Below are 27,543 nucleotides of genomic sequence, written 5' to 3'. Positions count from 1 at the left end.
GTATGGCCTGGGCTTTGGAATTTTAAAAAGATCTCCAGATGATTGTTATAAAAAGCAGATTTGGAAACCATTGACTAATGGAATTAATACACCATTTTCAGTGTATAGTTCCATGGCATTAAGTATATTCACCTTGTTGTGCCAACTATCACCACTATATACAGAACCTTTTTTCATCATCCCAAATTGAAAATCTACACATTAAATAACTCATTTTCTCCTCTCAGCCACTGATAAACCACCATTCTTCCTTGTGTCTCTATGAATTTGTCTGTTTTAGTCACCTTATATAAGTGGAGTAATACAGTATTTGTCTTCTTGTGTCTGGCTTATTTCATTTAGTAGCATAATGTCCTCAGGTTCTCATCTTTGTAGTATGCACCACAATTTCATTTATTTTTTCTTTTTTTGGGGGGTGGGGGCAGAGGGAGAGGAAGAGAGAATTCCAAGCAGGCTGCATGCCCAGCATGGAGCCCTGGGACAGAGCCTGATGTAGGGCTTGATCTGACAACCCCACGATCATGAACCAAGCCGAAATCAAGAGTTGGACACCCAAACACTTAAGCCACCCAGGCGCCCCACAATTTCATTTCTTTTTCAGGCTAAATAATCTGTTTTATTTTTATACCACATCTTGCTTATCTTTTCATCTGTCAGTGGACAACTGTGTTTTTCCACTTTTTGTCTGTTGTGAATAATGCCACTCTGCATATTGGTGTGTGAATATCTGTTCAGATCCCTGCTTTTAGTTTTTGTTTTTGTTTTTTAAAAAGATTTTATTTATTCATGAGAGACACAGAAAGAAGAGATAGAGACATAGGCAGAGGGAGAAGCAGGCTTCCTGAAAGGAGCCCAATGGTGGGACCCAGTCCTGGACCCTGGGATCATACCCTGAGCCAAAGGCAGGTGCTCAACCGCTGAGCCACCCAGGTGTCCCCTCTGCTTTTAGTTCTTTGGAGAATACACTTAGAAGTGGAATTGCTGGATCATATAGTAATTCTGTGTTTGATTTTTTTTCTCTTTTTTTAAGGAATTGCCATACTTTTTCATCATAGCTATACCATTTTCCATTTCCACTAGGAAGATTCCAATTTTTTCACATCCTCACCAACACTTTTCTAAAATGTTTTGTTTAATAATAACCATCCTATGGGTTGAAATGGTATATCATAGTTTTGATTTGTGTTTCCTTAATGATTAGTGGTGTTGAGCACCTATTCACATGCTTGATGGCCTTTGTATATTTTTGGAGAAATGTTTTAAGTCCTTTGTGCATTTTGGTTAGGATGACAAGGTTTTTTGTTTTGTTTTGTTTTTCTGTTTTTGCGAGAGTGAGAACAGACAAGCAAGGCTTTGAGGGCACAGGGAGAGGAAGAGAGAATCTTAAGCAGGCTCCATGGAGCCTAAGATGGGGACCTCAGACCCTGAGATCATGACCTGAGCTGAAAATCAAAAGTCATACCCTTAACCAGCTGAGCCACCTAGAGGCCCCAGGATGACTAGGGTTTCGAGTCAACATTCGCTTTAGTGTTATGATTTGAGATAAGGCCTTTAACTTCTTTGTGCTTTGAATTCCCAAATAGCAAAATGGGATATCTTTCTGTACCTACCTAACAGAAGTGCTAAAAATAAATTAGATGGGCCCTCTCCAAAAACAGTATACATACTAACTTTTGTATATAATTTTTCACTTTACACCAGCTGAATTTGTCTTTTTTTTTTTTTTTTTTTTAAGATTTTATTTATTTATTCATGAGAGACACAGAGAGAGGCAGAGACACAGGCAGAGGAGAAGCAGGCTCCATGTAGGGAACCTGACGTGGGACTCGATCCCAGGACTCCAGGATCATGCCCTGGGCTGAAGGCAGGTACTAACCACTGAGCCAACCAGGGATCCCAAGAATTTTTATGATTTAAAAGTTTAGATGGTCAGGTACTCATTGGGCATATGGAAAGGACATTATTGGGCCTTTATTTTAAGGGCCATGGTTTTCGTATATACCAGATTGCATTTATTTTCCTAAATATTTAATAGACTATAAATAATGTACTTAAACAATTTTTTTTTTCAGATTATGGTACTCTTTTTAGGAAGATTTTTAGTCACATTATTTGCTTTTTATGTCATGGCAAAAATTCATCTTGAGTATCCTTTTTTAATCTCATTTAATATTCTACATATGAAATGAAACAGTTGGAAACTATATTTTTAAGAACTATACTTCACTGATTAAAAAACAGTAAATAGAGGATATAAAATTCAAGTTTTCTACTCTCTTCTAAAGATAAAGAACCTGAGATTGTTTTAGTTTGTTGCCTGTACTTGTAAATGTTCTTGATAATATTTGCAATTCAGATTTTAAAATCTGCTTTTCAGTTCCTGAATAAGCACACAGCACTCATTTTTATAGAATATTTACTTGATTCCTAAAACTAATCATGTTACAATTTCTTTATGTAATGGATTAGTCTTGGTGGAGTCACTTCTTTAATAGAGATTTTCAGGGTGCCTGGATGGCTCAGTTGGTAAAGCATCTGCCTTTGGCTCTGGTTGTGATCCTAGGGTCCTGGGATTGAGTCCTACATTGGGCTCCCTGCCCGGAGGGGAGCCTGCATCTCTCTCTCCCTCTCTTGCTCCCTGTTTGTGCTCTCTCTTCTCTCTGTCAAGTAAAGAAAAAAAATTTTTTTGAAATACTTTTGACAAAAGTATTTTTAGTCATTCCTCTTTAAACTCTTTAAATTTGTTCTTTTTATTGAGAAATATTTGTCTTTTAAAGTTTCCTGAGAAAGCTTAAAAGTCTTTGTAATGGTAAAAAACATATAGTTACTCTAGCTGGTTGAATATAAATTTTTCTTAACTTTTTTTAGCATTTTATCTTGCTTTTAAATTCTCCTTTTTTTTTTTTTTTTTTGTTAGAGAAAAGCTTTGAAAATTGATTTCTGCCTGTTTTATGTCAATAAATAAAATGGGCATATCCTTCTCAGAAATGAAACATTAGTGGTTTGCTAAGACAAAAGCACTATTTAGGAATTATATTTATATGCTTTACTACTCAACCTTAACAATTAAAGAAGAACTGTGTCAGAAAAGAAGACCTTCAAAGAAAGAAAAGTACAAATATGACTACATATGCATTCCTACATATAGTAACAAAATTACTGCATATACACTTGTTTATTTTAGATATCTTATTTTAGAAAAATGTGTGGAGGCTTAGGAATAATTTTTGAAAATCCTAATGTTTCAGCTGGTATCAAGAATCATGTATTTTTAACAAAAGGTATTAGAATCATACTCTTGATTTGATATTTTCCTTGAAGCTGTGTTACATATAGGTCATACCATCACTTTGTTGAGAAGTAGTTTTATTTTCTAGCCTAAGGTTTCTGGGCTACCTGTATTCTCTCTCAGTTATGCTTATAAACCATCAAGGGGTTTTCCAAGTTCATCTTTCTTTTGGTACCTTATCAAGTATAGCTAGTAACAGTCAAATTACATTTTGACTTTGATCCGTTTTTTTCCAGCTTTATAAATTCATTAGGCACATTTTCTGCCTTCTAGATTATTTCAGGCAACAGCCTGAAAATGGTGTATACACCTGATATGGTGTATATCTCTAGTACATAACAAGTCACCCTTTTTTCAGCCCCCAATAATAATTTTCTTATCACTTTTCAGTGTCTTATGTTCTCTGCTTTCAGTCATCTGGTCCCAAAGCCAATGCCACATATTTAGATTTTTGTCATGGTAGCACTTCAATTTTTTGTGCCAACTTCTGTATTGGTCACTGTTGTATAACAAAGCACTCCCAAACATGGAGGCTTAACACAGTAGCAGTTCTGTATTCTCATTAATGTATCTGCTGGTCAGCTGGGGTTAGCCAGTCTAGTCCCACCATAAACTAGGTTGGGTAAAGTTATATTTCATATGGTTTTCATGGCAATGAAGGAAGCACTGGAGAACAAACCAGATTGCATAAGCATGTTTTAAGCTTCTGATTGGCCAAAGCAAGTCACAAAGCAAGCCTGAGTGAAGGTTGGGGAAGTATATTTCACCTCTAATGGGAGGAACTACAATGTCACACCAAAGATCCTGAATAAAGAGAGGGTGAGCAAAACATAATTACAAAGCTACAGTAATCACTGTGATGCTAGACTACAGATATGTAAACCAATGGAGTTTAGGAAAGTCTATAAATAAACTCATCAAACATTGTTTCAATACATACATACAGGGGGGCCAGGACTACTCAGGAAAAGATGATGATTCAGCAGATGATGTTTGAAAACTTCGTATCCATGTGTAAAAGAATGAAGCTGGCCTTTATATCTTGTAGTATATACAAAAATTAAACTGGACTAAAAACCTGAATGTAAAATCCAAAACAATAAATCTCCTAGAAGACAACATAGAGGAAAAGCTTTATGATGTTAGTTTTGGTAGTGATTTCTTGATTATGACACCAAAAGCATAGGCAACAAAAGCAAAAATGAACAAATAGAACTATATCAAATACCTTTGTGCAACACAGGACATTATTAGTGAAAAAGCAATTTATAGAATGGGAAAAAATGTTTGCAAATTATATATCTGATAAAGGTGAATACCCAGCATGTGTAAAGAACTACAACCCAACAATAAAAAGTCCAGTAACCCAATTTAAAACTGGGCAAAAGACTTGAAAAGATTTCTTCAAAGATATAGGGATGACCAATAGCATATAAAAAGATGGTCAACATCACCAATCAGAGAAATGCAAGTCAAAATCACAATGAGATACCACCTCACATTTGTTAGTATCAAAAAAAAAAAAAAAACAAACAAACTAGCAAGTGTTAGTGATAGAGAAATTGTAACCCTTTATCACTATTGGTGGGATTGTAAAATAGTACAACCTCTATGGAAAACATTATGGAGTTCTTCAAAAAGTTAAGACTAGAACTACTGTATGATCCAGCAGTCCTCCTTCTAAGAGAATTAAAAGCAGGATCTTTTTTTTTTTTTTTTTTTTGAGTTTTTAGTTACATATAGTGTAATACTAGTTTCAGAAGTATAAATTACGGATGCACTGCTTACATGTAATACCTAGTGTTCATCACAGTGTCCTCCTTAATACCCATCACCCATTTAGCCCATCCCCTTGCCCACCTCCCCTCCAGCAACCTTCAGTTTGTTCTCTATAGTTAAGGGTCTCTTATGATTAGCCTCTCTCTCCTACCCCCATTCAGCTGTTTTGTTTCTTAAATTCCCCATATGAGTGAAATCATATGGTATTTGTCTTTCTCTGACTTATTTCACTTAGCATCATCTACTCTGGCTCCATCCATGTCGTTGCAAAGGGCAAGATTTCATTCTGTTTTATGACTAGGTAATATTCCATTGTATATGTATACTACAACTTCTTTATCCATTCACAGTCTAGATATTTGGGCTCCATTATTTGGCTGTTGTTGATAATGTTGCTGTGTAAATATCAGGGTGCATGTATCCCTTCAAATCAGTAATTTTGTATCCTTTGGCTAAATACCTAGGAGTGTAATTGCTGGGTCATAGTATAATTCTATTTTTGACTTTTTGAGAAACCTCCATATTGTTTTCCAGAGTGTCTGCACCAGTTTGCATTCCTACCAATAGTGTAAAAGAAATTTCCCCTTTCTCTGCATCCTCACCAACACTTGTTTCCTTTGTTGTTAATTTTAGCTATTCTGACTAGTTTGAGGTAGCATCTCATTGTAATTTTGACTCCTGTTTCCCTGATAATGAGTGATGTTGAGCATCTTTTCATGTGTCTCTAAGCCATCTGAATGTTTTCTTTGGGAAAAAAAAAGTCTGTTCATGTGTTCTGCTCATTTAACTGGATTATTTATTTTTTTGGGGTGTTGAGTTTGATTAGTTCTTTATAGATTTTGGATATTATATTAACCTTTTATCAGATATGTCATATGCAGATATCTTCTTGCATTCTGAAGTTTTGTTGATCGTTTCTTTAATTGTGCAGAAGCTTTTATCTTGGGATGCCTTCATAGCTCAGAGGATTAAGCAACCAACTGACTCTTGATTTCGACTCACATCATGATCTCAGAGTCCTGGGATGGAGCCCTCAGTCGGGCACTGCACTTAGAAGGAGTCTGCTTAAGGATTCTCTCTCTCTCTCTCAAAATTTTTTTCCTTTTCAAAAGCCTTTTATCTTGATGAAATCCCAGTAGTTTATTTTTGCTTTTATTTCCCTTGCCTTTGGAGATGTGTCTAGTAAAAAGTTGCCATAGTTGATGTTAGAGAGGTTGTTCCTTGTGTTCTCTAGGATTTTGATGGTTTCCTGTCTCACATTTAGGTCTTTAACCCATTTTGAATTTATTTTTGTATGTGGTGTAAGAAAGTGGTCCAGTTTAATTCTGCATGTTGCTGTCCAGTTTTCCAACACCATTTGTTGAAGAGATTGTCTGTTTTTCGTTGGATATTCTTTCCTGCTTTGTTGAAGATTAGTTGACTCTAGTTGTAGGTCCGATTCTGGGTTTTCTGTTCTGTTCCGTTGATATATTGTGTGTCTATTTTTTTGCTGGTACCATACTCTCTTGACTACAGGAAAGCAGAATGTTGAGGAGATTGGCTTACCCATATTCATAGCAGCACTATTCCCAATAGCCAAGAGGTGGAAACAACCCAAATGTCCATTGATGAATGGTTAAGGACATTATGCTAAATGAGAAAAGCCAGTCACAAAAACACAAACTGTATGATTCTGCTTGCATGAAGTAGATCTAAAGTACTCAAATTCATAGAAACAGGAACTGGTGGTTGCCAGGGCCTGAAAGAGGTAGAAAGAGGGAATTGTTTAATGGATGTAATTTCAGATTTGCAAGATGAAAAGGTTCTGGTGATCTGCTTCAAAATGATGTGAATATACTTAACAGTACAATTAAAAATGATTAAGATGGTGGGTACCTGGGTCTACCCCTCCCCCCTGCTTGTGCTTGCTCTCATTCTCTCTCACAAATTTTTAAAAAACTATTAAGAGGGATCGCTGGGTGGCGCAGCGGTTTTAGCGCCTGTCTTTGGCCCAGGGCGCGATCCTGGAGACCCGGGATCGAATCCCACATCGGGCTCCCCGTGCGTGGAGCCTGCTTCTCCCTCTGCCTGTGTCTCTGCCTCTCTCTGTGTGTGTGACTATCATAAATAAATAAAAATTAAAAAAAAAAACTATTAAGATGGTAAACTTTATGTTGTGTTTTCTACCATGATTAAAGAAATGAGAGAGAAGGGGGTGAAGAATTGGGGCCAATAACTCAATTTTCTACCAATATTAAAGTTGTAATTCTTTTGCCTTTTTTTTTTTAAGATTTTTTTTTTTTTTTTAAGATTTATTTATTTATTCATGAGAGACACAGAGAGAAAGGCAGAGACACAGGTAGAGGGAGAAGTAGGCTCCATGCAGGGAGCCCGATTTGGGACCCGATCCCAGGACTCCAGGATCATGCCCTGGGCTGAAGGCGGCGCTAAACTGCTGAGCCATCTGGGCTTCCCCTAGTTGTAATTCTTTTTAACAAAGAATTTACAACTTGGGAGGGAGTTCATTTAGTTAAATAAATAATAGTGTTATAAATATTATGATAAGCACAGAATATTAGGGGAGCACAGAGATGCTGTTTAAAGGAATGTTGAAGTGGGGTACCTGGGTGGCTCAGTCAAGCGTCCAACTCTTGGTTTTGGCTCAGGTCATGATCTCATGGGTCCTGAGATCAAGCCCAGTGAAGGGCTTCTCAGTGGTGAGTGGGCTTGAAAGATTTCTCTCTCTCCTTTTGTCCCTCCTACACTTGTTATGTGTATGTTATGTTATACATACATGCTCTTTCTCTCTCTAAAATAAATAAGTCTTTAAAAAAATAAAGAAGTATTGAATGATTAAGATAGTGGGAAGGAATTTTAGTTAAACAAAGTTGGAGTTCTTGGTGGATTAAGTACCTCTCCCTGGAGAGTTAGGCAAGGATCAAATAATGAAGGGTCTAAAGTGCTGTACTAAGTTGTTTTGGTTTTTTTATTTAGTCTTTATGGCGTTGGGCAACTGTTGATTTTGAGCCTGCCAGTTAGATGATCAGGATTAATTTTTAGAAAGAGTGCTGGCAGCAGTGAAAAGCAAGATAAACTAGGGATTTTAATAGTTATTCAGACCTTAAAAAGATAAATGACAAATCATGGATATTTAAAAACTAGAATTAGTAGGAATTGGTGATGGATTAGTGGATGATAGGGAGTTTAGGAAGATGAAGTTGAGGATGACTAATTTTCCTAGCTTTGGACCACTTTATAGATACAGACTTGATAAGAAAAGCAGTGTTTGATTAGAAATAAGTTACTTAGATATAGACTATATCTTACAGTATTTAGTGTGTACATACTATGTGTCAAGGACCTATTTTAAAAGCGGACATTGACAAAGGAGACCGATTCCTCTACCTAGCTTACATCCTAGGGCGATTATAAGAAAAAAGTGAACTGTGTAATATTTTAGATTGTGATTATTTAGCCAAATGAAACCTACCCCTGAAGAGGAATTAAGGGACAATTTAAAGTAGGATGATTGATGAAAATTGCACCCACAAGGTATCTGAACAAAAACCTAATGAAGGTTAATGTAGATACAAGGAATGTCTCAGATTGAGTAACAGTAGGTACAAAGGCCTGTGTTTAAGGAGCTGCAGAGAGGCCAGTTGAGAAGGGAAAGTATTAAAGGAAGATTAGTAAGAGATGAAATTGGAGAAGAAATAGGTATTGGGGTTAGGCTGATATAATGTATCATGAGACATAAGAGTAAACTTTTATGTTGTTACCCAAGTTTGATTCATTCTTTTTTTTTTCTAGTTTATTTTAACCTGTCAACTCAATACTGTTTATTTGTTAAGAGCTGAGATGCCAACAAGTTTGATCTTTTCCACTTAAGAATTAAAGTTTATTTTTGTTAAGACATTCTCCTAGATCCTGTACCTGGTTTTTAATAACACTTAACTATAATTTTTTTTAATAAGTATTTTTTAAAATTTATTTATTCAGAGAGAGAGAGAGAGAGACTGAGAGGCAGAGACACAGGCAGAGGGAGAAGCGGGCTCCATGCAGAGAGCCTGACGGGGGACTCGATCCTGGGTCTCCAGGATCAGACCCCGGGCTGCAGGCGGCGCTAAACTGCTGCGCCACCGGGGGTGCCCAACACTTAACTATAATTAAATGTGTGTTTAGTATAGAGCCGTGTGCTTAGCCATAAAGTACTTGTTGAATAAAGGAATAATACTTGCTTTCACTTGGTGGCTTAGTATATATAGTTCATTTAGATCTGAATATAATACTAAGTTTAATGAAGGGTTCTTCTGAATGTGTGTCCGTGTTTTGCTTTAAGCATTTAGGGTTTAGTTTTTTTTTTTTTTAAGATAATTTTTTTAAAGATTTTATTTATTTATTCATGATAGAGAGAGAGAGGCAGAGACACAGGCAGAGGGAGAAGCGGGCTCCATGCAGGGAGCCTGATGTGGGGCTCGATCCCAGGACTCCAGGATCGCACCCTGGGCCAAAGGCAGGCGCTAAACCACTGAGCCACCCAGGGATCCCCACATTTGGGTTTAGATTTGTGTTTGGTATGCTTTTTTTTTTCTGTTTTACACTATAGAGTCTTTACTACTGCTGAAGAGCAATAATAATTGTCTTTATTTTGAAAGGGCATTAGCAATGGTTTGCTTTTCAATGGACAGTTCTCAAAGTTATTAGTTAAATTTTGTCTCTCGGTGATTTTTTTAGATTTCACTTTTATACCAAAGCAAATGTCTGTAGGCTTTGTAATTACTCAACCAATAGTTGTTCCAGTAGGATTAGCCTTTCAGTCAGATGATTAACAACCTTAATATATTTAGTAAATAATTTAATTAATTTTATTTCCTATTTAAAACTATTTGGCTTTATCAGTTATGTCTCAGGTGAGGCTGGGGGAAATAACCATTGGCTAAGTGCAATGTAGTGTCTTGAATTGGATCCTCAAACAGAAAAATGGCTAAATGGAAAATTTAGTGAATTCCAAATAAAGACTGGAATTAATGTACCAGTGTTAGTTACTTATTTGACAAATGAAGCATGGTTGTAAGATATTTAACTTCAGGGGAAACTGGGTAAAGAGTATATAGGAACTCTCTATGATACCTTTGCAACTTTTCTGTAAATTTCAAGTTATTCCAAAAGGATATTTTTTGTTTTGTCTTGCTTTAAAGCAAGAAAGGCTACTGGGGTTGGGAAAGATATAGTAATCATTGATTATAGAAGTCATAATTTTTTAAAGATTTATTTATTTGAGAGAGAGAGCACTGAGGGAGAGGGAGAGTGAGAGGGAGAAGCAGACTCCCCGCTGAGCCAATGGCCCCATGCAGGGCTCGATCCCAGGACCCAGAGATCATGACTAGAGCCGATGGCAGATGCTTAACTGACTAAGCCACACAGGCACCCAATAGCTTATAATTTTAAAAAATGTAAAAGTAATATGATTTAAGCAGTACAGAATATTATGGATTTTGAAAGCCTGAAAGATTCCTGTTTAATTGCTTTAGTCCCATTCCCTAGAAGAAATCAGGTTTAGTTTTCTATCATTTGTGTTTTAACTTTTTTGCTTACTACTTCTGGTGGTTACTGCCATAATTACAGATGCTTATACCTCCTAGACCTTGATTAACCAACTTTAGACAGTATCTCCTGATTCTTTACCATGAAGGATAAAATTGGCTTTATTAGTGATAATATTGTCAGTTTTTCTTTTGGTTATCTTTTTAACTTGAGTGATGTGCTTAAATTTCAGTTAATTGGTTGATCTATCAACTTCTGACAATCTGTTGGCTCCCTGATACATATATTTAAAATGAGGAAATTCTCAGTTCTGTACTACTCTTCATCTCTTTTTCGCTTTTTGTTTTCCCACTTTTGTTAGCTTTAGTATTCTTTTACTATAACTTAATTTATTGTGCCCTTGTTTTGTCCAGAAATAATTTGAGAGGGCTTATAGATAGATGCAACAGGTTTTTAGTTTATTAATGGTTATATTCTAAAGAACTGGTTCTTTGGGACTCCTGGGTGGCTCACGTTGAGCATCTGCCCACCTTTGGCTCAGGTCATTTTTCTGGAGTCCTTGGATCGAGCCCCACATCAGGTTCCCCACAGGGAGCCTACTTCTCCCTCTGCCTATGTCTTTCCCTCACTGTGTGTCTCTCATGAATAAATAAATAAGATCTTAAAAAAAGGAACTGGTTCTTTAAGACATTCTTAAATGTGTGGAGAAAAAAATAGATTCTTCTTAGTGTACAATCTCCTCTTCTGAGCCATTTGACCTTTCTATGTTTTATCTTAAGGATCCTTATGCTTTCCTCTTGGGAACTTTTATTTTCCCAGCCGTATCTAAATTTCATAAGATATTCTGCTTTGCATATAACTTTGATTCTAGGATGCCTTCAATTGTAAGATCTATCATTGCTTTAAAATAACTTACCATTGGGGGTGAGAGGAGGGCAGTAGATTAAATGCTTGACTGGATGAGGCCCAATATTAGAAACAGTAAATGAGAAAATACGGTTGTATTTAATTTCTTAATTATAAGGGAAAATAAACATAAAAATTAGGTAATCCTTAATTCTATTGCACACCTAGATTCTTTTACTCAATTTTTTGAGATTATACTATTTTGGTAGCCTACCCTTTCCATTAAACTCATTTCCCCTTTACTCTACCTTTCAAAAATACTTACCGTATTTTGATGGCTGTGCTATAAGCATATGTGTGGGTGTGCCTAACTTGTTTACTGGTTCCTCTATTTGCAACTTTTTGTACTATAAATAGTGCTGTGAAGAACATTTCTTAAAACTAAATCTTTGCGGGCAGCCCCGGTGGCGCAGCGGTTTGGCGCTGCCTGCAGCCTGGGGTGTGATCCTGGGGACCGAGGATCAATTCCCACATCGAGCTCCCTGCGTGGAGCCTGCTTCTCCCTCTGTCTGTGTCTCTGCCCCTCTCTCTCTGTGTCTGTGAATAAATAAATAAAATTAAAAAAAAAAAGTTTAGCTTTAAAAAAAAAAAAACTAAATCTTTGCTTATATCTGAATTTTTTTTCCTTCAAATGACGAAGTAGAATTTCTGGGTTAAAGAGAAATGTGCATTTTTGTAGTATAACTGCTTAATAAAAGCAAGTTAACTTATATTTTGGCTATTAATCATCACTAAAATAGAACTTTTTTCTCTTTTATTAGTGAACACTTGTCCTGCTCTTTCACGTTTTTCTTGCATGGAGACAGCAATGTTTGTACCAGTGTGGAAATTAACCAACATCAACCTGTATACCTTCTTAGTGAAGAGCATATCACCCTTGCTCAACAGTCTAATAGCCCATTTCAAGGTAGATTATTTTATTGGCTTACATATTTGATCTCTTATTGTTCCAAGAAAACTGTTACTGCAATTGGTAATTTTAAATTTTAGTATTAATGAGATTTCCCCTGATCTTTAACCTAATGATGATTCTGATGTAATTTATTTTCTTTTCCCCTATTAGAGTTTTAACTCCATGAAATAAGTTTTGTAATACAAATACTATTTTAGAAGATTTTTGTACATGAATAACAGCATATTTTCAAGTGTTCTTTTAAATAGCATTTAGCAGATATATGTATGTTTCTGTTTTCAAGGTCATCTTTTGTGTCCGATCATATAAATAATGCCATTTTTAACATTGGTACACAGGGACTTGGATATTTATACAAGATTGCTGATTTGTTTTTAAGGACTGATAGTGTGTTCTTGTTTAATTCTAACCCTAGTATTTGCTTTTTAAAAATTTACATGGAGGTACATAGTAAAAGTACTTAGATTTACACACACACACACACACACAGTATTTCCTCAAATTGCTTCTTACTGGAAATCAAGAGAAGTTGAAGGATATATGTACAATTCCAACTTGTGTTGAAGTTCTAACCATGTGAGATTTTTGTGGACAAAATTTTAAGATTTTTTTTTTCAAAATTTTAAGATTTTATAATAAATTCAGTATTGTGCTTTATCTTCACAGTAATGAAGTATGATAAATTTATTTTTCTCTGGAATGACTGAGGTTTCCTTTCCATTTTAGATTGCATAATTATTTGTCAAACTATTCAGTGTATTCCTATCTGGTGTACCAGTCTTTAATTACTTACTTGATGTCTCTTCTGGGTTTCTAGTAATCTTAAGCCCATTTGGACTTAATGGCACTCTCACAGGACAAGCATTCAAGATGTCTGATTCAGCTACCAAAAAATTGATTGGTGAATGGAAACAATTCTATCCTATCTCATCTTGCTTAAAGGAGATGTCTGAAGAAAAACAGGAAGATATGGATTGGGAAGATGATTCTTTAGCTGCAGTAGAAGTTCTTGTTGGTATGGATTCTGAGTATTAATTCTAAGGGGGAAAATATGTGAGTGTTTATTAGATTTTGCTGAATAATAAACAATTCTAATACCTTAGAGGCTTTCAACATTAAACATTTATTTCTTTATTTTTTCCTCGCATTACTTAAGGGCTGCAGCTTGGTTGTGGTTTGGCTCCTTGTATCTTCTCATTCTGCAACGTAGGTTCAATGAGTACTCACTATCTGGGACATGCTGTTCTTATAAGAACAGAGGAATAATAAGGACTGAGTGTGACTATGTAAGTGTATTTGAAGCTTCTGCTAGGATATGATGTATATTACATCTGCTTGTACTCTATTAGACAAACTAGTCCCTTTGCGATGCCAAAGTCATTGGGGCAAGGAAATATATTCATCTAGAGGTAAGCATGCTAAAGGTGGGGAGAAGATAACTATGAATGAGTAACATTTGGAAGCTGGAAAGTTGACAATCGTATTATGTGGTATTTTAAAATTTGGTAAAACTGTTGCTTCTGATAACTTCTAAAAGGTAGAAAATGCACCTAAAGAACTTGTGGCTTTGATCTGCTCTGCCTAGGTCAGCTCTTTTTATATTGGCTCTTCTCTATGTGTCTTCTCATTCAGGGACCCAGATTAATAAGGTAAACTGTATTTGGAACATTGCTAATTTTGAGGGAAAGGACAAAAATAAGAGAATGCACTGACCTTGCAAGCACATTTAAATTAATGCTCCTGTTGGGTCTGGTGTATTTCACATGCAGATCACACAGCCAAGCCTAACAATGGAGTGAATACATCATATACTCTATGTTAGATGAGGGAAGTATGGGGAATGTATAATTGAGCAGATAATTAGGATTAGAATCTACAACAGTATTTAATGGAATCATATAGCAACGTTTTATATATATATATATACATATATATATATATATATATGAAAATAGCCTTATTCAGCTATTTTTTTTTAATAAAAAAATACCAGTGTTGAATTTCAGTAAATGCATTACTACTAGGGTAGCTATGACAAAACCAGAAACAAAACACAAACATATATTAGGCTTTCATAAAAAGAGACCTATAAAGAAGAAGCAGAAAATGGTCTGTAATTCTAGTGCCCAGCTTACCTTTGTTATACTTAAAAATTTTTAAAAAGCAATACACACTATAGTTTGTCAAATTTACAAATAAAGATTTAAAAGTAATACACACTCTTGGTTAGAAAATCCAAAAATGAAAGGAGAAAGCCGCTTACTTCTAAGTCTCTTACTGAAGGCAACCACTAAAGGTATTAACAGCTTCTCGTGGTTTCTTCCAGAAAAACCTATGCCAAAAGGAGCATATATTTCTAAAAACTCATTAAATATATTTTCATTTTCTTTAAATAAATATAATCATATGCACTTTTTCATTACAGTACTTTTGAGTGAAACTAAACCCACTATAATCACAATGGTAATTTATTTTCTTGTCCATTATTTTTTCCTTTCAGCTGGTGTTCGAATGATCTACCCAGCATGCTTTGTTCTAGTCCCTCAGTCAGACATTCCTACTCCTAGCTCTGTAGGATCCTCTCACTGTTCAGCTTCTTGCTTGGGTGTCCACCAAGTGCCTGCTTCCACAAGAGATCCTGCTATGTCTTCGGTTACTCTTACACCACCTACGTCTCCTGAGGAAGTCCAAACAGGTATTATATTAATATTTTTTCTAGCACTAGTTGTAAATCTGTTATTTTGAATATATCAGCACTTTAAAAAGAAATATTTTGAAGTAATTTTAGTTTCCATATACAATACAAAGAACTCCCTCATCCAGATTTCCAACTGTTGGAACCATTTGTTCCATCACCCTCTTTAGATGTATACATTCATTATCACTGGTCTTTTTCTGAACCATTTTGAGAACATGCTACAGACATAATGCTCCATTACACCCAAGTACTCAGTGTATTTCCCAAACTTGAGAACACTCTCCTATATAACTATATTTTAATCCTCCAGATCAAGAAGTCAGCATTACTATAACACTATGATCAAGTTTACATCATCTGTTTGGATTTTTTGCTTTCTGTATTTTAAATATAGTAACATGCTTTTTACCTCAAAATGTATGGATGGATACCAGATAGCTGTGGAGTACATTGTGTAATTAACAAGCAAAAGACATAAAAACATATCCCACGCCCAAATAATGTTACTTTAAATGTACTTTTATTCTCCTATAGCCTATTCTTTTTTGTTTGTTTTCAGTTGATCCTCAGTCTGCCCAGAAGTGGGTCAAATTTTCTTCAGTATCTGATGGCTTCAGCTCTGATAGTACTAGCCACCATGGTGGGAAAATACCCAGAAAATTAGCAAATCATGTGGTGGATAGAGTTTGGCAAGAATGCAATATGAACAGGGCACAGAACAAGTACGTGTTTTCGTTTTCAGGTTTAAAATATTGCATGTTGGTAGTTACTTGTACATAGGAGATAGTTAAAGTATAAAGAGTCATTTGTATGACTTCTAAAAACTGATTTTTTTGAACTTCAGTTTTAATGATTAATTCATAGTTGTAGAACACCTTATAAATTCTAAAGAATTTTATGATTTCAAATCTTAGGAGGAAATATTCAGCATCATCAGGTGGTCTATCTGAAGAAGAGATACCTGATAAAGTAGCATCCTGGGATTTTGTTGAAGCCACACAAAGAACAAATTGCAGCTGTTTGAGGTAGTTTTGTTTGTTTGTTTGTTTTTTCCCAGTTGATTGATGTCTGTGTGTGTGTGTGGTAGCTTCTTATGCTGTTGAATACTTAATGGCTCACTTTGAGCTAGCTTACCTAAATACAGTGTGTGAGGGTTTTTTTCAAAGGAAAAGAGTTCATAGATGGGACTGTGCCTGAGAAATTTCTCCTAGAAAAGGTGATATATGTAATATGCTAGATGAAAATTTCTAGTCTTTTTTTTTTTTTTTTTTTTTTTTAGGATTTTATTTATTTACTCAGAGACCCAGAGAAAGGGGCAGAGGCATAGGCAGAGGGAGAAGCAGGCTCCCTGTGTGGAGCCTGATGGGGGACTCAATCCCAGGACCCCGGGATCACAACCTGAGCCAAAGGCAGATGCTCAACCACTGAGCCACCCAGGTGCCCCTCTGCAGTCCTTTTTAGAGTAAATATGGTATTAGGTTTTGTGCAGCAATTTCTTATTATAACATCCTGGGCAAACTGTATGTGAAATGCTGAAATAAGATTCAGAAAGTATGATCCTACAATAGATTGAAGCTGCACTGTAAAAATACAAGCTTTCTAACAGACTGAATTACTTAAAAGATTGGTATAATGGATGAACTTGGAATTCTTTCAGCAGTTGTATTTCTATATTGGAGACTTGGTTATCAGAGATTGGTTATTAGAGGCATTCAGATTATATTGCCTAGAGGTTATTAAATCATACACTTTTGCAATCTTGTAAACAAGTAATGGCACTGACATCCCATAAGAGAAGTTATGAGCTAATAGTTGGCTACTCTTTTGTCACAGATGTGAGTGAAAGTGTGTTAGAGTGCAAGAATGGAGTGCTTGTGTGTTAGGGCCAGGTTTTGGTTTTTTTTTTTTTTTTACATTGGCTTAGTTTGATTGAATTCAGTGACGGACTCTCAAGTGTTCGGTTTGTTTTTCCATAGGTTAAGTGTACTTACATAGATTCTTTGGATTAGAGACTGTATAATTTTTTTAAAGTCTGATAACTGTGTTAAAAACTTGTCTCTGTTGCTGACAGATTGGAATAAAAATTTGGATAGATTAGCTCTTGTTTAATAGTTGAAAATAGTTAAACATCATAGGTACTCGGGCTGGGGTTGGTGGGGGAGGGACCCAAACCTTATTTTGAAATGTAGAACTCCATGACATTATTTGTCTGAGACCAGAGATCAGTAGCTATGATCCATTGGCCAAATTTGGCTCACTGCCTATTTTCATATGGCCTGTGAGATGAAAATGACTTAAATTTTTAATTAGAAAAAATTGAAGAAGAGTATTCTGTGACATGTGAAACTTACATGAAATTCAAATTTTAATGTCCATAAAGATTTATTGGAACAGAGCCACATCTGTTTATTTACATGTCAACTATGGCTGCTTTCACAGAGTTGAGTAGTTGGGACACAGACTATATGGCCTCCAGAGCCTAAAGTATTTACCATCTTGTCCTTTACAGAAGTTTTCCAGTTCCTAGTCTTAAGACCAGTAGAATGCTTAAATGAAATTAGGCTTTTCTTTCCATATATTGGCATTTTTATCAAGCAGCTCTTTTTTAGTTCCTAACCTAGAATCTTGATTTATTCTTTTAGCAGTTTCGAGTTTATTTGTTTAAAATGGTTTTAGAGGGGATGCCTCGGTGGCTTAGATGGTCAAGTGTCTGCCTTTGGCTCAGGTCATGATCCCAGGGTTCTGGGATTGAGTCCGACATCTGGCTCCCTGCTTAGTGGGGAGCCTGCCTCTCCCTTTGCCTGCCACTCCTCCTGCTTGTACTTGCTTTCTCTCTATCTCTCTCTCTCTGATAGATAAATTAATTAATTAAATTAATAAATAAAAACTTTAAAAAATGGTTCAGAGGAAGACATCAAAATGCATATGGATTGGTAAACAAATTTAAGTTTAAATTCTTGGTTTCTAAGCTGAACTTTTATTTTTCAAAATTTACTGTATCTCATATTTCCAGAAATTCCTCCCAGATATAGAGAAATTTGATATCATGAAATTTTGTATAATCTCTCTGTGTGACTTATTTTGGTAGATTTGCTCCTCTAGCAAATATGTTTATAATCATTTACGTTTTCTGCCCCACTATTGCATTTTGTACTTCTAATTCCTCTTCCACTTCCCTCAAATTAGGTTCTCTTATTTAATTCTTACATGAGGCTTAAAATAGATGTTGAGCCACCATGTGTGAGTATTATCTTGCTGCCATAGAAGATAGGAAGTAGAGCACATATTGATAACTTGACTGTGCTAGTCAGCCAATTTGCTATCATATCTATCCCTGCTTTTTTCCCTATTCTGTTCTGTATTGCAGAGGATTACATTTCCTAGGTTCCTTTGCTTTCCTTTCTACATGTGTTTGTTGTGTTTTTCCTCCTCCAGCTTTATTGAGATATAACTAATAAATAGCATTATGTAAGTTTAAAGTATACAACATGGTGATCTGTCTAGTCCCACTTGCTATCTGGTTTGGCTGTGGGAGGCAATAATAGAAGATTGGTTAATGAGATGAGGAAAGAAGCCAGGGCATTTCCCCACCCCTTTTTTGAGCTAATTCCATCAGCAGTTCTGCGTCTCATTCGTGGCCCCTTCTTCTGTAGTCCCACTATGATTCTAACTAAACACTTCTCAGGATGGTTCTAACACCATCCCAAGCTTCATTGATGGTGATACTATTTCATCTTAACTGTCCTTTTAGTTCTAGAAGTCATTATTAGTAGTCTGTAAGTTGCCTCACTTTCCTGTGTGTTTTTTTTTTTTTTTTTGTAGTGGATTCTCTATAGTAGATTTCCTCTGTGTGAGACAGGGCTGGACCCTGACTATTTTGTGTTAATTTCTTGTGGAAATCGATTTGAAAAATATTACATAGTTATATAAGCAATCTGCATGAATATATAATGTTATGAATTGAAGAAATTTAGATTATACAGATAGAGCTGAAGTTACCCTTGACCACTGTCAGTCTCTTTTCAAATGCTACTACCTTTCCCTAGAATTGACTACTTGTCAATTATCTTTCCACAGTTTTTCTATGATATTATTTTTAAAAACTTCTTGTTACTCTACTAAATGGAAGTACCGTAGTATATTTAATCATTCTGGGTTTGATGGACAAATAGGTTGTTTCCAGAAGTTTTTTGTGTTTACTTTTTAAAAAAATAACACGTTTATGACTATCAATTATTTATTAGATTTTTTGAACACTTATTCTATGATGTCCTAGGCTCCAATACACTAGTGAATAAGGCTCCTGCTGTTATGAGCCCTGTACACTAATGGGGTAGATAATTATTTTAAAGAATTTTTAATCTTTTAAATTAATTTATTTTTAATCTTTTTAGATATTGAGAGTGATGAGTGCTAGGAAAGAAAATAATTAGGTGGGTGATGTGGTACAGAATTGTGGGAGAGGGGGCTGTTTAAATACTTCTGAATTCAAAAAGATCCTATTTTACTCCCACTTTCTAAATATGGGAGTGCTGGGTGTTTTGGTGCTTTAACTGATCTGAGAACAGTCCTCAAAATTATCTTTTGCTATTAGAGTAAGTGAAAAGACTAAAATTGTTTTAATTGGCATTTTTTAGTTACTAATGAGATTAATATTGCATGTATTGAAATTAAGCTTTAGTCTGATAGTGTTCTTAAGAAAATTAGCACTTAGCAAGCTAAACAGAAAGTGATACAATAAATATCAAATGTTAACACTAAGATATTAGGAACTTTAATCAGTAGGGAAAAAAATCTAAGGGGATCATTCTGTTGGATTTTACTTTAAGAACACAACTTCTTTTTTAGGACAATACTCCAAATTGGTTGAGTTCTATTATGAAATTCAGTTGCTTTATCTTAAAGAAGACTAGCTTTTTATTTTTTTAAGATGTATTTATTTTTAGACAGCGAGGTATGGGGTCAGGGAGAAGAGGGAAAGAGAGAGAATCTTGAGCAGACTACCTCGTTGAATGGGAAGCCCCGCGGCTTGATCTCACAACCTCAAGATCATGACCTGAGCTAAAACCAAAAGTTGGATGCTCAACCAACTGAGCCACCCAGGGCACCCCTAAAGGAGACTAGCTTTAAGGAAAGTGTCCATATAGACAAAAAGGGCTTTTTTTTAATGTTAATGAAATTTTAGAGAGCCACTGCTATTAGTATATGTCCTAAATTAATAGTTTGTTACCCTTATAAAAGGGTAAATGAATCTATGGCTGTGTACTTTTCATATCCCTTATATACTTGGAATATAACCTAATAGTTTCCCTTAGATCATTGGAGATATTATCTCTCCTTATTGCCTTGCATAACTTAAGTCTTAACTTTTGGTCTCATCACTCTTAAAAATTTGGTCTTACACTCTTAAAAATTATTGAGTACCCCAAGGTGCTTTTATTTGTGTGGGTTAGTTACATCTATATATGTCTATTTTAGTGGAATTTGAAAGTTGTTTAATTTATTAAAAAATACCAATAAACTCAGTACATACCAACAAGAATAAAATACTTTAATAGAAATCACCTATATTTTCCAAAGTAAATAAAAATTAGAAGGGTGCCATTGTTGTAGAGTTTTGCAACTCTCTTCAGTGGTTGAGCTTAATAGCAGATATCTGGATCCTCATCTGTTTCTGCAACCAGTCTTGTGTATATTGTCTTAGTTGAAGTATGTAAAGAAAATCCAGCCTCACATAGCTATAGCTATGCAGTTGGGAAAGGGGCAGAGTATTTTAAATACCTTTTTCAGGTAATTGTGAATATACTTTGATACTACACCAAAATTTGACAAATGGTAGTGTCTTAAAGTGTAATCTAGGGATCCCTGGGTGGCGCAGCGGTTTGGCACCTGCCTTTGGCCCAGGGCGCGATCCTGGAGACCCGGGATCGATTCCCACGTCGGGCTCCTGGTGCATGGAGCCTGCTTCTCCCTCTGCCTGTGTCTCTGCCTCTCTCTCTCTCTCTCTCTCTGTGTGTGTGTGTGTGACTATCTTAAATAAATTTAAAAAAATAAATAAAGTGTAATCTAAAGTCTTAATGGGGGACACCGGGGTGGTGCCTCTTCAGCTCAGGGAATGATCCCAGGATCCAGGATCGAGTCCCATATTGGGCCGTTGCAGAGAGCCTGCTTCTCCCTCTGCCTGTGTCTCTGCCTCTCTCTCTGTGTGTCTCTCATGAATAAATAAATAAAATCTTTAAAAAGTCTTAATGTGTGATCTGAAACCATGTTAATCAAATTCTTGTACTTCATAATAACTAAATGGATCTTTTACTTATGCATGATTTTATAACATCATTCATCATTTGGAAAATACAAAGTCACTGCATTATGTGGATCCTTTGAATGTTGACACATTTTGTTATGTGGTATAAAAAGTGCATTCATTAATATCACTGATGATCTCATCAGAAAAATCTTTTTAATATTGGGAAGTTGTGAACCTTATTGTTGCAGATAGTTTCCAAATTTTAATTCTTGCTTAAAAGCTTATATTTAATTATTTGTTCTTCCTTAAAGTGACAAATTAATTTTTTAAATGAAGATAGTGTTCTATAAAAATATGGCTAGTTTAGCTTGCAACTCAATAAGGACTTTCCTGTAAATCAGCCATTGTTTTTATTCTGTGGCAGAAATGCTTTATGTGTATTTCCTGTTTCTTATTTTTAAAGGATGTTTTTGTTTTTTAAATAAACTCTACAAAGTGAGGCTTGAACTCATGGCCCCAAGATCAAGTTGCATGCTCTACCAGCTGAGTCAGCTAGATGCTTTTCCTAATTCTTTATATAGAATATATATGCAAAGACTGAAATTAAATAAAAATTACTCCCTTTTAGTGTCTTTTGAAGGATATTCTTGAGTGAAACTGGCTTTAAAGAAAAATTGAGTGTGTAGTCATAACATAGTATACTACTAATAGTACCACTGCCTTAATTCATGTTTTGTTACTAGCAATTTTACTATTCTTTGCTTTTGTAACATCATTATAAATACCAACATAATGAAAAGGACAAATAATGTCTTGATGCTATTATGATAATGGTTTGAGCCCTGTACAACCCCTGAAAGAGTCTATGGGCCATACTTTGAGGACTTCTTTAGTAGATGCTAAAATGTTTGAATTAAATGAATAAAAACTGTCATGATATCTACTTATTCCTACTTTCTGTTTTTCCCTGTTTTTTTCTTTGCTTTCCTTCCCCTTGCCTGCTGTTATTGTTGACTATTGTCCTTTTTTACTTCTTTAGCCTAGAAGTTACATACTCTTCTTTTGTAAATTGAATCAAACATTGATGCATTTGTTTTCTGTAAAGTCTAAAGGTAATCTTTATGTCTTTGTTTTCTTTATGGAATAGACAAGGGCCTTTGGACACTTTAATTTTGCTCCAATTATTTTCTGTGTTACTATTTTTTTACATTTCAGTTCTACCTTGTTGTGAAAAATTTCAGACATACAGAAAAGAAAGTTGGATAGTGCATTCTTAGATAGCAGCCATCTATATTACTACATTTGCTTCATCTGGACTTCCTCTCTTACTAAATATTTGTAAAAATTTGAATGTTTTATTGACTTTGATTCATCTAAAATTATTATTTTGACCTATCAGTATAAAGTAGGGCTTGGGGCCCTTTGTTTCATGTCTTCAAAATCTGGTGTATGTTTTATACTTGTAGCACATCTCAATTTGGACTAACCATATTTTGAGTTTTCAGTAGCCACATACGACTCTGGATACTGTTGTTGGACAGCACAACTTTTTCTTTTCTTTTCTTTTCTTTTCTTTTCTTTTCTTTTCTTTTCTTTTCTTTTCTTTTCTCTTCTCTTCTCTTCTCTTCTCTTCTCTTCTCTTCTCTTTTCTTCTCTTTTCTTTTCTCTTTTCTCTTTTCTTTTCTTTTCTTTTCTTTTCTTTTCTTTTCTTTTCTTTTCTTTCTTTTGACAGCACAACTTTAGAAATAGAACTACGACTAATGACTGGAAGATACAGAAAAGGGAAGTTTCTCTTCAACATAAATTATTATTTTTTAAAGATTGTGTTTATTTATTCATGAGAGACAGACAGAGAGAGGCAGAGACATAGGCAGAAGGAGAAGCAGACTCCATGCAGGAAGCCTGATGTGGGACTCGATCCTGAGACTCAGATCATGACCTGAGCCAAAGGCAGACGCTCAACTGCTGAGCCACCCAGGTGTCCCAATATAAATTATTTTTTAACAGGGTGCATGGTTGGCTGAGTTTGAGGAGTGTGGGACTCTTGATCTCAGGGTTGTTAGTTTGAGCCCCCATATTGGGGATAGATTATTTAAAATTTTAAAAAATTTAAAATTTATTTTTTAACAACTAGGGCTGTTTAACAGTGAGTATTATAAGGTAATGTGAGCCTTGTCATTGAAAATATTCAAAGACAGGATGATCAGAGAAGAGATTATTCCTATATTGGAATATACTACTTGTTTTTTAATCAATTTTTTTTATTAAAAGTTTTTGAATGCTATTTGAATAATTCAAATAATGCACATGAAATAAAATTAAAAACTGAATTCCCTCTCTAATATATGTATTTAGATCTGCCTGCTTTCTTTCATACAAATGGAATCATGTTATGTATACTGTTCTGCAACTTGCTTATTTTGATAAACAGTAATCATGAGTATTTTTTTATGTTAGTGTGTATAGATCCCATTCTATTTTTAAGTTTATACTACTCCATAATACTATGAAGATTTAACATTTTATTAGGGTGTTCCCTATGCTGCACTCTTCCTGAAGATTTTTATTTTATTTTAAAATTTTATTTATTCATGAGAGAGAGAGAGATACATAGGCAGAGGGAGGGAGTAGGCTTCATGTAGGAAGTCAAATGTGGGACTTGATCCCAGGACCCCAGGATTAGGCCCTGAGCCAAAGGCAGATGCTCAACCACTAAGCTACCCAGGCATCCCATCGCTGAAGATTTTTAAAGCAAGTCTTTTTTTTTTTTTTTTTTAAGATTTTATTTATTCACGGGAGACACAAAGACATAGGCAGGGGGAGAAGCAGGTTCCATGCAGGGAGCCCAAGGCGGGACTCGATCCTGGGACTCCAGGATCATGTCCTGAGCCGAAGGCAGATGCTCAACCACTCAGCCACCCAGGCGTCCCTAAAGCAAGTCTTAAATATCATTTCAGTCCTTCAGTATGCAACTTGAATATTTTAATTTTGTTAATTATTAATATTTTATTATTTTCTTACATAACTATGATTCCATTATCACACCTAGGAAGAAGAAGAATATTTTCTTAGTGTCATCTCCTCCCCTCTACAGATTTGTCTCATAAATGTCTTTTTGTAGTTGGTTGGCTTGACAAGGATATGGACAAGGGCTATACATATGATTATTAAGTCTTCTCTCTCTTGTAATTGCCTACTCCATTTTTATGACATTGCCTCAGTGGGAGAAACTACGTCAGTTGTCCTGTGGAATGTTCCACATTCTGGGTTTCTCAATTTGTCATATATTATAACTTGTTCTTTTAGTGTCATTTAATTTCTTCCTTTATCCTTTACGTTTCTGTAAAGGAAGTTAGTTCTAGAGCTGTGCTGTCCAGTTCCAGCTATGTTAATCACCAGTGGCTAAAGTATTTGAATTTATTTAAAGTTTTTATTTAAAGTTCTCTCTCCTACTCCCACTCCCACTGCCACTCATTCTCTCTCAAATAAAGTAAAAAAAAACTTTCGAAAAATTACTTATTCATGAGACACAGAGAGAGAGAGAGAGAGAGAGAGAGAGAGAGAGAGAGGCACAGACACAGGCAGAGGGAGACTCAGGCTCCATGCAGGGAGCCTGACGTGGGACTCCATCCCAGGTCTCCATGATCAGGCCCTGGGCTGAAAGCAGCACTAAACCGCTGAGCCACCCGGGCTGCCAAGTATTTGGATTTAAATACACTTAAAAATTCAGTTTCTCAATTGAACTAGCCACATATCAGGTCTTAAGTAAGTAGCCACTTACAGAACATTTCTGTCATTACAGAAAATTTTGTTGGACAGTACTATCTAGAGGCTTAATGCATTCACATTCAATTTTTAAAATTTTATTTTTGTCATTTTTGAGAGAGCACACATATGTGTGAGCTGTAGGTGGGAGCAGAGGGAGAGAGAGAATCTTAAGCTGGCTCCACACCCAACATGCAGAGCCAGACACTAGGCTTGATCTCAGGACCCTGAGATCATTACCTGAGCTGAAATCAAGAGTCGGACGTTTAACCATCTGAACCACTGAGGTGCCCCTCAGGTTCAATTTTTTTGATGAGACTACTTCATGAGTGGGGCTGTGTTGCTTTGTATTATGATACATCAGAAAACACAGGTCAGATTGTTCCACTTTTAATAATTGGTTAGATTGTTCCACTTTTAATAATTGGTTGAGATTGAGGTGATGAGCCTGACCCCTCATTTAAAGTTTACAATGATTAAAAACAGTTTTTTGGGCAGCCCTGGTGGCGCAGCGGTTTAGTGCTGCCTGCAACCCACGGTGTGATCCTGGAGACCCGGGATTGAGTCCCGCGTCGGGCTCCCTGCATGGAGCCTGCTTCTTCCTCTGCCTGTGTCTCTGCCTCTCTCTCTCTGTGAATAAATAAATAAATCTTTAAAAAAAAAAAAGACAATTTTTCTTCTTTCTTTGAAACCTCTGATCTCTTTTTCTTATTACATTGGCTAAAACTTTGAATAAAGAGGTGCTTGGGTGGCTTAGTCAGTTAAACATCCGACTCTTTGTTTCAAGTCATCAGGTGGTGATCTTGAGGTCATGGGATCAAGTCTTGTATTGGGCTCTGTGCACGGTGTGGGCTCTACTTCGGATTCTCTCCTACTCCCACTCCCATTGCCACTCATTCTCTCTCAAATAAATTAAAAAAAAACTTTCAAAAAATGATTGAATATAAATGTTGACTTAATATTTTTGCTTTGTTCCCAGTTTTAGGGATGAATTATTCAGTCTGTTATCATTAAATAGGATATTAGCTGTAGTTTTTCATAGATGTCCTTTATCAGATTAAGTTTTAGTCCTTGCATTTTGAGTCTTTTTTACAATGAATTATCTGTTTAATTTTGCCAGATGTTTTTCTGTACTTAAGGAGAGAATTTTTTTTTTTTTACTTGAGATAATTATATGGTTTTATTATATTATTGTGGTAAATAATATTGATTTCTATTGAATGTTATGCCGTACATTCCCGGTACAACTCTCATTTAGTCATGATGTATTATCCTTTTATATATTATTGGATTGCTGATATTTTATATCTGTATTCTTGAGGGATATTGTTCTATGATTTCCTTTTCTTATAATATCTTTGATTTTTGTTATCAGGTTAATAGTGGATATTTCCTGTGTCTTTTTGAGATAATTCCAGTTTTCTTTGATAACTTTCATGCTTCCCCCCCCACCCTGTACATACGTCTGAGACTCTGTACAGAAGGATGTTCAGCATGTTTCCTGAGTAGACAGGGTTCTTCAAAGAAGTACATACAATTGCTTTATCATACTCTTTGTGGTTATCTCTTATATAACAAGACCATTAATAAAGTAAATTTTAAAAGAAAACTTAAAAAATCTAATGAATACTGAATCCTTCAACTTCGTATTTCTCTACATTTTTTTTTTTGCCTAGTTTCTTAGTTTATTTTTTTTTAATTTTTTAATTTATTTATGATAGTCACACACACACACACAGAGAGAGAGAGAGAGAGGCAGAGACATAGTCAGAGGGAGAAGCAGGCTCCATGTACCAGGAGCCCGACGTGGGATTCGATCTCGGGTCTCCAGGATCGTGCCCTGAGCCAAAGGCAGGCGCTAAACTGCTGCGCCACCCAGGGATCCCGCCTAGTTTCTTAGTTTAAAAAAATGTTATATACATCACTGTCAGTTCAGTTTATTTCAAGGTGCACAGTATTTTTACTACACTTAAAGAAATCTTAAACTCTGAACAAAAATTACTAGGTTTTTAGGTGTATAATTTTAAGTTTTTTGGTTTCAAATTTGCTTCACATTATGAGGAACATGATTCTTTTAGGCATTTTCCTTTGCTTTTCCAGTTAGCTGATTCTTTGTAATGGTAAGCCTTAGGAGAAGGAAGGTACTGACTGTGTAGGGCCCATCAGTCAGTTGAAATGCTATCCAGAATGATTTAACTTTTTCTTTGTAGGGTAAGTTTTCTAGCTGGTTGCTATAAAATTGTAGATGTTTATTGAGCTCAGCCAAGCCTTTTATTTATAACAATTATTCTGAAATAGGTATATTCATAAATGAATGAATTTCAGCTCTTTCTCTACTTTATCTTAAAATAGAGAGAATTTTATCTCTGTATTTATTCAGATACTAAAATATTTAGGTTACTTAAGGTAAGCCATCTTGGTTA

At 35.5% G+C, this 27,543-nt stretch overlaps 1 protein-coding gene across 2 annotated transcripts in view; it reads left to right on the top strand.

Annotated features, from left to right (window-relative positions):
- The window catches only part of MED13 (mediator complex subunit 13), a 103,680-nt gene that overhangs the window by 19,135 nt on the left and 57,002 nt on the right, over positions 1-27,543 (top strand). For both annotated transcript variants that reach the window (XM_041724380.1, XM_041724379.1), the window contains exons 4-8: positions 12,259-12,404; positions 13,228-13,425; positions 14,911-15,105; positions 15,668-15,830; positions 16,023-16,133. In XM_041724380.1, coding sequence (XP_041580314.1) covers positions 12,259-12,404; positions 13,228-13,425; positions 14,911-15,105; positions 15,668-15,830; positions 16,023-16,133 — 813 coding nt within the window. The remainder of the gene's footprint in view (positions 1-12,258; positions 12,405-13,227; positions 13,426-14,910; positions 15,106-15,667; positions 15,831-16,022; positions 16,134-27,543) is intronic.

The sequence above is a fragment of the Vulpes lagopus genome, chromosome 12 (assembly GCF_018345385.1).
Source record: "Vulpes lagopus strain Blue_001 chromosome 12, ASM1834538v1, whole genome shotgun sequence".
In the NCBI taxonomy this organism is placed as follows: Eukaryota; Metazoa; Chordata; class Mammalia; order Carnivora; family Canidae; genus Vulpes; species Vulpes lagopus.
The sequence above is the reverse complement of the archived record's forward strand: the minus strand, read 5'-3'. Positions and strand labels throughout refer to the sequence as shown.